Raw genomic sequence first — 8378 nt, 5'->3', positions numbered from 1 at the left:
ACGTGTCGCAGTTTAATTGGTACATATAGGCGCCACGTAGCCTATGCGTCATCAGAATATTTTTACTATCAATGCAATATTTTTACTATGAAAATATGTAAATAAGTTAGTCGATATAAAAAAGGAAACAAATTAGAATATTAAGATTTTCCTACCTTTTTATGAAACATGTATAATAGGTTATATGAGTAAACTATTTTAGTTTCCAATTTAAATAATGACACATAGGAATGCCATGTCATCATTGTAACACGGCTTAAAGGTCGCATGTTGCGACCTTTATCATTTTCGATCACAGTTTATTGGCACCAATTTGTTCCACAAACTGAACAAATGAATTAAGCAGCAATTGAAATAAGAACGTGGAAGCGTAAATTTTGCCTTGTTATGTCCTACATACAGTAGTCACCAACATTAGATAGCTCTAAGTCTGTTGCTATTCAGGTCGCTTACTAAATAAATATTGTGTTGTATATTTTGATATTTTGTGCTTAATCTATAGACTATAGTTCCATACCCGTCCTACAGATTTTTAGTTAACAAAGTCCTGCATACACTCTGGCTTGTTAAGTTAGGCTCTGTTTGGTAACATTAGCTGAAATTGAGCTGAAACTGATAAGGTAACTGAAATTGATAAGTTAGCACCTGAAATTAATAAGGTCCTGAAAATAATAAGATACTGATTTGCATCAGCTGTTTGGTAAAACTAGTTTTATAAGTACCTGAAATTTTAAGTAATTGTTTAATTAATTTTCTATATAATACCGACATTACCATATCTAAATATTTATGTGTCATGAATAGTTACAAATAAAATACACAATCTCAATTAACTCCTAATTTAATTTATTTATTTGTAACTAAAATTTATACGAGTATTCCATTAAAAAAAACAATACTGGTATAAAAACCAATAGCCTAACCTTTTTCCTGTAAAACAAATACAAACCAATAGCCCAACCCCAAGATTTTTATCTTCCCTATTTCTCACCAACTCCTCAACCGAATGAAATCTTCTAGACCTCTACCCTGTACTTGCAGCCTATCTTCCCTATCCTTCTACTTTCTTCTTATCTTCTTCTAGTTTATTTTTGAAATAAAAAACACTGTAGATTCGAAATCAATGGTTTATATAAAGTTCTGTTTGGATTAAATTCTAGGATTTTGGTATATATCAAATTTGCAAGTTTTGCTGTAATATAAGCTCTTAATATTGATTCTGGGAATTTTTTATTATTTTTATTTGATTAGTCAATTTTCCTGGGTTTTGGTTTGAAGGAAAAGAAAAATTTCAGCTCCTGATCTACAGACGTTACTTCCAATAACGTCTGGATTTCAGTCCCTTATCCCACCTTAAATTCTATTTCAGCTCCCTACCAAACACTTCTAATCATATAAGATGACTTATACTAATAGCACCTAATCATTTAAGGTGACTGAAAGTGTTTGCCAAACAGAGCCTTAGTTAACTAAGTTCATCACTTAAGCTGCATTGATTTCCATGAATATTGATTTGACTATATTGCCACTGCCACTCTTCGTGAAACTATATCCAGTTCCAACATTTTCATGCAATTTACTATCATGTTCCTTTGGCAGGGAATGATTGTGGGTATATAAGTCTTGAGTGTTTCCCTTAATGTTTAAAGTTGAGAAGATTTTTTTTTACCTCATAAAAACAGTAACTTGGAAGCTTTTTATTACGTACTGTTTTTTATTCTTTTACCAAAGGGAGGATGAAAATCACTCAATAATTATGCTCAATTGCAAATTGCTAAGAATCCAGATGTTTCTTAGCTGATTTGAATCAGATAACAAAAATAAGGGGTAAAATAAGCAATTCATAAGCAACATCAACATGAAATGAAGTAAGCAGGGGAACTTTAGATTGTATTTGCAGATCAGTGTTATCTAACCAGTTTTACAACCTACTCACACTTCGAGTTCATAATCTCCTAATATTTCTCTATCTATATTCAGCATAAGCCTTTCCCTCCCAATCTCTAGCTATATATTACGTCATGCTCACCCTTCCCTTGCTTCCCGGTATCCGACAAATGAGATAATATCCTCCCTCCCCTTATTACAAAAGGCAGTAACTAACTCTCTGGTAAATTTTGTTAGTTGCACATACACTTCCTTCTTGCATAAGTGCATATCACAGGAGGTTTGGGATAATTCCTTGCCCCATTCGTGTTGTATGTTTAACCTGGGTTTTCTCCCTTGCCTTATAATTATATGCTTTCTCTGTTTTGTCAAATTTGTGCAGACTGCAGGTGCCGTTGGTGGAATGGATGCATCTCTAATTCGTGTTCCTACTGAAGTAATTATCCTCATTTGTTGCGGAAGTATAATGTTCTGTATTGCTGATTTGTACTAATTATAATATATTAATGGTAATGTGTTGCAGCTTGTTAAGCAGAGGATGCAAACAGGACAATTTGTTTCAGCTCCTGATGTTGTGCGTCTAATTGTTGCTAAGGAAGGATTTAAAGGTCTGTCTATATGTGGTACTTAATGTTTTCTTTCCCTCTCTATAAATGCATTGAAGTCTTTCCCGTGTTTATTGTTCTTGTACTAGAAAGTTCAATACCAAGTATATTATTATACTTTGGATGCAGTTTTAAGATATACTTTTCTTATCTGCACATTGCAGGGTTACCGATCGTTTCTGCTTCGAGATTTGCCGTTTGACGCCATACAGTTCTGCCTCTATGAACAACTTCGGCTAGGTTACAAGTTGGCAGTGAGTCTTCTTGCATTTGCTTAACTTTTTATGTGGGGTCGGTTTGATGAAATTGTTATTGCGATTGATAGGCTGCAAGCATACCGTATTATAATATTATATAGCCATGGGTGGTACTCAAGGAGCTACAATGGTTTTCTGCAAAACACAAATTGGAAACAAAACATTTGCAAGCCCAGAGTAGTTAGTTCAGATTAAAAATAAATAGATGGGCCACAGTTCCTATCCTAGGTGGGCGTAAATGAGAAATAAACTTGTATAATCCATACGCATATCACCTATCTTGATCTAGAACTTGGTTCTCAGATTCAAATGTCAAATGGAAGAAGAAAAAGGGAGAGAATTAAAAGGAATCTTGGGTATGGCAACTTAAAGAATAAGGAAAAGCCTTATCCATGGAAATACTTTAAAATACTCATTTAAGTTCATTAGTTGAAAGTTAGGACCGAAATTAACCATATTAGTCAAAACGTGACCGATAATGAACTTAACGAAGCTTAAATGTGCATAACATCACCAAAATGTTGAGAATGAGTCTTTCAAACATAAAACTAAGTGTATTAAACATGGAAAGAATTTAAAATACTCATTTAAGTTCATTAGTTGAAAGTTAGGACCGAAATTGGCCATTTTAGTCAAAACGTGACCGATAATGAACTAACGAAGCTTAAATGTGCATAAGTTCACCAAAATGGTGAGAATGAGTCTTTGAAACATAAAACTAAGTGTATTAAACATGTAAATACTTTAAAATACTCATTTAAGTTCATTATTTGAAAGTTGGGACCGAAATTAGCCATTTTAGTCAAAACGTGACCGGTAATGAACTAACGAAGCTTAAATGTGCATAATTTCACCAAAATGGTGAGAATAAGTCTTTGAAACATAAACTAAGTGTATTTAACATGGAAAGAATTTAAAATACTCATTTAAGTTCATTAGTTGAAAGTTGGGACCAAAATTAGCCATTTTAGTCAAAACGTGACCGATAATGAACTAACGAAGCTTAAATTTGCATAAGTTCACCAAAATGGTGAGAATGAGTCTTTGAAACATAAAACAAAGTGTATTAAACATGGAAAAACTTTAAAATTATTATTTAAGTTCATTAGTTGAAAGTTAGGACCGAAATTAGTCATTTTAGTCAAAACGTGACCGATAATGAAATAACGAAGCTTAAATGTGCATAGCTTCACCAAAATGGTGAGAATAAGTCTTTTAAACATAAAACTAAGTGTATTAAACATGGAAAGACTTTAAAATACTCATTTAAGTTCATTAGTTGAAAGTTGGGACCGAAATTGGCCATTTTAGTCAAAACGTGACCGATAATGAACTAACGAAGCTTAAATGTGCATAAGTTCACCAAAATGGTGAGAATGAGTCTTTGAAACATAAAACTAAGTGTATTAAACATGTAAATACTTTAAAATACTCATTTAAGTTCATTATTTGAAAGTTGGGACCGAAATTAGCCATTTTAGTCAAAACGTGACCGGTAATGAACTAACGAAGCTTAAATGTGCATAATTTCACCAAAATGGTGAGAATAAGTCTTTGAAACATAAAACTAAGTGTATTTAACATGGAAAGAATTTAAAATACTCATTTAAGTTCATTAGTTGAAAGTTGGGACCAAAATTAGCCATTTTAGTCAAAACGTGACCGATAATGAACTAATGAAGCTTAAATGTGCATAAGTTCACCAAAATGGTGAGAATGAGACTTTGAAACATAAAACAAAGTGTATTAAACATGGAAAGACTTTAAAATACTCATTTAAGTTCATTAGTTGAAAGTTGGGACCGAAATTAGCCATTTTAGTCAAAACGTGACGGATAATGAACTAACGAAGCTTAAATGTGCATAAGTTCACCACAATGGTGAGAATGAGTCTTTGAAACATAAAACTAAATTTATTAAACATGGAAGGACTTTAAAATATTTATTTATGTTTATTAGATGAAAGTTGGGACCGAAATTAACCAATTTTATTATTATACGATTCATTATTTCTTTGTTATGAACAAATTAAGTCTTAATTTATTGTACGATTCAATATTTATAATATAACTAAAGTGTATATATATTTTTTGATGGTCGATCTTTTTAAGGTATTCAATAATCCGAGGGAGCAGCCTTTCACCTTTGAGGAGATAGATGAAGTTCGAGAAACGTTGGCAAACTTCATTACCAGTGATTGTTTTTTATATTTTCTTGTATTGAATCTTAAATTATGGATGCTAGCTAGTTTTTCAAATGATTGTAATGTAATCTACTTTTATATTTACAATTATATACTATTTAATTTAATTATCTATATAATTGGATACTTTTTATATGATGTATGGAGGTTAATTAGTGGCCTGGTCCAATTGTAATATGTAGCAGGGAAATCGGTTATACAACAAATCTAGATCAAGTGCGGCTCATTTTTATGCTTGTGCTGCCCATTTGTATGTCAAGTGCGGGCACATTTTTAAATTTGGCAGCACCAAATATGTCAAGTGCGGGCTCATTTTAAATATTGGCAGCACCAAATATGTCAAGTGCGGGCTCATTTTCAAAATTGGCAGCACCAAATATATCAAGTGCGGGCTCATATTCTAAAATTGGCAGCACAAAATATGTCAAGTGCGGGCTCATTTTCCAAATTGGCAGCACTTGAAATATCAAGTGCTGCCAATATTTTGGCAGCACTTGAGAAACATCAAGTGCGGGCAGGCCATGTGCTGCACATGTAAAAGCCCGCACTAAACCCCTTAAAATGAGCCCGCACTTGCGGTTTTTTCCTCTAGTGAAATACTTGATCCGTTTACGTACTGTTTGTGTGACCCTACGGGTTTAGTCAAGAGTAAGCTGTGGATTAATATCATTAATATAATTCCACTTGAACTGAAGCGGCCTCTAGCTAGGCATTCAGCTCACTTGATCTGACTGAATTATTAACTTGTCAATTAATACTGAACCGCATTTATTAGACTTATCATTAAAAGCATACTTGGACCAAGGGCATTATTTCCTTCAGCGGGGGCTACATATCAAAGAACAACCACATCCATTGTGAGCGACATGATTCACAGAGAAATCGAGGTATATGTTAACGACATGATCGTCAAATCCAAAGAGCGATATTAGCATACAACAGTACTTCGAAAAATCTTCAGTAGGCTCAGACAATACAATATGAGGCTGATTCCTCAAAAGTGTGCATTCGGGGTAACGTCGGGCAAGTTACTCGGGTACATCATTAGTTCTCGGAGCATCGAGGATAATCCTTCAAAGATCAAGGCCATTATAAACATGAAACCGCCATGATTTGTGAGCCAGTATTCATCTGCAGATTCATCTCGAAACTCACCATGATTTGTGAGCCAGTATTCCGAAAACTCCGCAAGAGTGAGCCCAAGGCATGGAACAAAGACTGTGAACATGCATTTGACACTATCAAGGACTATCTTTCAAATCCACCAGTGTTGAAGCCAGCAATACCGCGGGCTCCCCTCAGGCTTTACCTCACAACAACTGACTCAGCAGTACGGGCCATGCTCGCCCAAGAGATCGATGGCAAAGAAAATGTCGTGTACTATATAAGTAAGAAGTTACTCGAGTACGAAACCAGATATACTCAACTTGAAAGACTCAATATCGCCTTGGTTTGGGCCACAACGAAACTCCGGCATTACATGCTCTCCCACACAGTGTACGTAATTTGCAAAGCAGATCCTCTCAAGTACCTATTCGAAAAGTCGGCTCTCAACGGAAGGTTATCCAGATGGTTGGTTATGCTAGAAGAATTCGATCTCAAGTACATTCCTCAAAAGTCTATCAAGGGTTCAGCAGTTTCAGACTTCCTAGCCGACTGTCCCATCAAGGCAGAAGAGGAGGATTACGATCTATCCGATGAGCAAATTCTAATGACAAGCGATGACAGTTGGTCGTTGCACTTTGACGGTGCTTCAAATCAAAACGGATGTGGTGTCGGGGTAATCCAAGTAGCTCGGACGACACTCACATTCCCATATCAGCAAAGTTACAATTCAATGTTACAAACAATGCGACTGAATATGAAGCATACATTATGGGCCTGGAAGTCGCCTTAGCATTAGGCTTCCTGAAACTTCGAGTATACGGGGATTCCTCCCTAATCATCAATCAGATTTCCGGCAAATGGAAAGTCAGAAGCGAAAGCTTAGCCCCATACCAGCCCTATCTCGAGAAGCTATCTGAGGAAGTAGAGGAGCTTCGCTATACATACCTCCCAAAAGAGGAGAATCAGTTCGCTGACGCACTGGAAAAACTAGCATCAATGATCAACATTCCAAATGGCATGGCTGAAATGCCCCTTATATTTGAAACGCGTCAAGAAGCAGCATATGTCCATGCTATTGATGATGTCGAGCCTGACAATGACGAGCCTTGGTTTACCGACATCCAAAGGTACCTACAAAACTCTGAGTATCCATCGCATTTTTAAAGCAAAAGTCAAAGGGCTTTACGCCTACAGTCGGCCAACTACGTCCTAGAAGGCGGCGTTCTAAACAAGAGGTCCTCTAACGTCCCCAATCTCCGATGTTTTGACAAGCATGAAGCACAAAGAGTTATGGAAACCGTGCATGCCAGGGTCTGTGGTACTCACATGAATGGGAAGATGTTGGCCCTCTAAGTCATCAGGGCTCGGTATTACTGGACCATCCTCGAACGGGATTGCTACTTGATCGTCATGAAATGTCCTATCTGTCAAAATTATGCGAACCTGAAGCACATTCCCCCATCCTTGCTATATTTTCAATCTTCACCATGGCCATTCTCAGCTTGGGGTATCGACGTCATTGGCAAAGTCACTCCAACAGGCACCGGGGGTCATGAGTTCATACTGGTCGCAATCGATTATTTCACCAAGTGGGTCAAATCCAGGTCATTCAAAGTGTTGGGTTCCAAGCAAGTGGCCCAGTTCATACAAGAGAACATCATATGCATATACGGTGTTCCTCACGAGTTCATTAGTGACCAGGGAACCCATTTCCAAAGAGAGTGTGAAGATCTATTCACCGATTACAAAATTGACCATCACCGTTCTTCGCTTTATCGCCCGCAAACTATTGGGGCAGTTGAAGCAGCAAACAAGAATGTCAAAACCATCATCATGAAAATGACAACCAATTACAAAGACTGGCCCCAAAATTTACACTTTGCATTGTGGGGGTATCGAAATTCAATCCGCACGTCAACTGGTGCAACCCCATTTTCATTGGTCTATGGAATGGAAGTAGTACAACATATTAAGCTAGAGATACCTTCTCTCAGGATAGTCCTCGAAAGAAAAATCCCAAAAGTTGCTTGGGTACAAGCAAGGTATGACGAGCTAGTCATGGTCGATGAGCGTCGGCTTCAAGCCGCTCACCGTGTACAAGTCTATCAGGGGCGAGTGGCCAGACATTTCAACAAGAGGGTCAGAACCCGAAACATCAAGGAAGGCGAGCTTGTCCTGAAAGCCCTTCGCAAGATTTTCATGGATCCAAGGGGAAAATTCAAACCCAACTGGGCCGGGCCATACATTGTCAAGAAAATCCTCTCCGGGGGAGCAGTCAAATTAACAGATGTCGATGGGACCGAGTTCCGTTCTTTGACA

The 8378-nt window shown here is 36.8% G+C and overlaps 1 protein-coding gene across 3 annotated transcripts; it reads left to right on the top strand.

Moving 5' to 3' along the window:
* Positions 1-951: 951 nt before the first annotated feature.
* On the top strand, positions 952-5062 carry LOC110795981 (S-adenosylmethionine carrier 1, chloroplastic/mitochondrial-like). 3 transcript variants are annotated; one of them, XR_008930755.1, is made up of 5 exons: positions 952-2110; positions 2270-2323; positions 2411-2495; positions 2657-2746; positions 4861-5062. XR_008930755.1 is itself a non-coding variant. In XM_056840589.1 (4 exons), the coding sequence occupies exons 1-3, from the start codon at positions 2201-2203 to the stop codon at positions 2692-2694; spliced, it is 246 nt and encodes an 81-aa protein (XP_056696567.1). In that variant the 5' UTR covers positions 2176-2200; the 3' UTR covers positions 2695-2746; positions 4861-5062. The 3 variants fall into 3 exon arrangements, 1 of the variants encoding a protein (XP_056696567.1); XR_008930754.1 differs by having other exon boundaries at positions 952-2167; XM_056840589.1 differs by lacking the exon at positions 952-2110 and having other exon boundaries at positions 2176-2323.
* The last annotated feature ends 3316 nt before the right edge of the window (positions 5063-8378 follow it).

Source organism: Spinacia oleracea, chromosome 3, assembly GCF_020520425.1.
Source record: "Spinacia oleracea cultivar Varoflay chromosome 3, BTI_SOV_V1, whole genome shotgun sequence".
In the NCBI taxonomy this organism is placed as follows: domain Eukaryota; kingdom Viridiplantae; phylum Streptophyta; class Magnoliopsida; order Caryophyllales; family Amaranthaceae; genus Spinacia; species Spinacia oleracea.
The sequence above is the reverse complement of the archived record's forward strand: the minus strand, read 5'-3'. Positions and strand labels throughout refer to the sequence as shown.

Coding starts and splice junctions, on each gene's coding strand:
- LOC110795981 (XM_056840589.1), top strand. CDS start 2,201: ATGTTTAACCTGGGTTTTCTCCCTTGCCTTATAATTATATGCTTTCTC. Junction 2,324..2,410: donor TAATTCGTGTTCCTACTGAA/GTAATTATCCTC, acceptor AATGTGTTGCAG/CTTGTTAAGCAGAGGATGCA. Junction 2,496..2,656: donor TGCTAAGGAAGGATTTAAAG/GTCTGTCTATAT, acceptor TGCACATTGCAG/GGTTACCGATCGTTTCTGCT.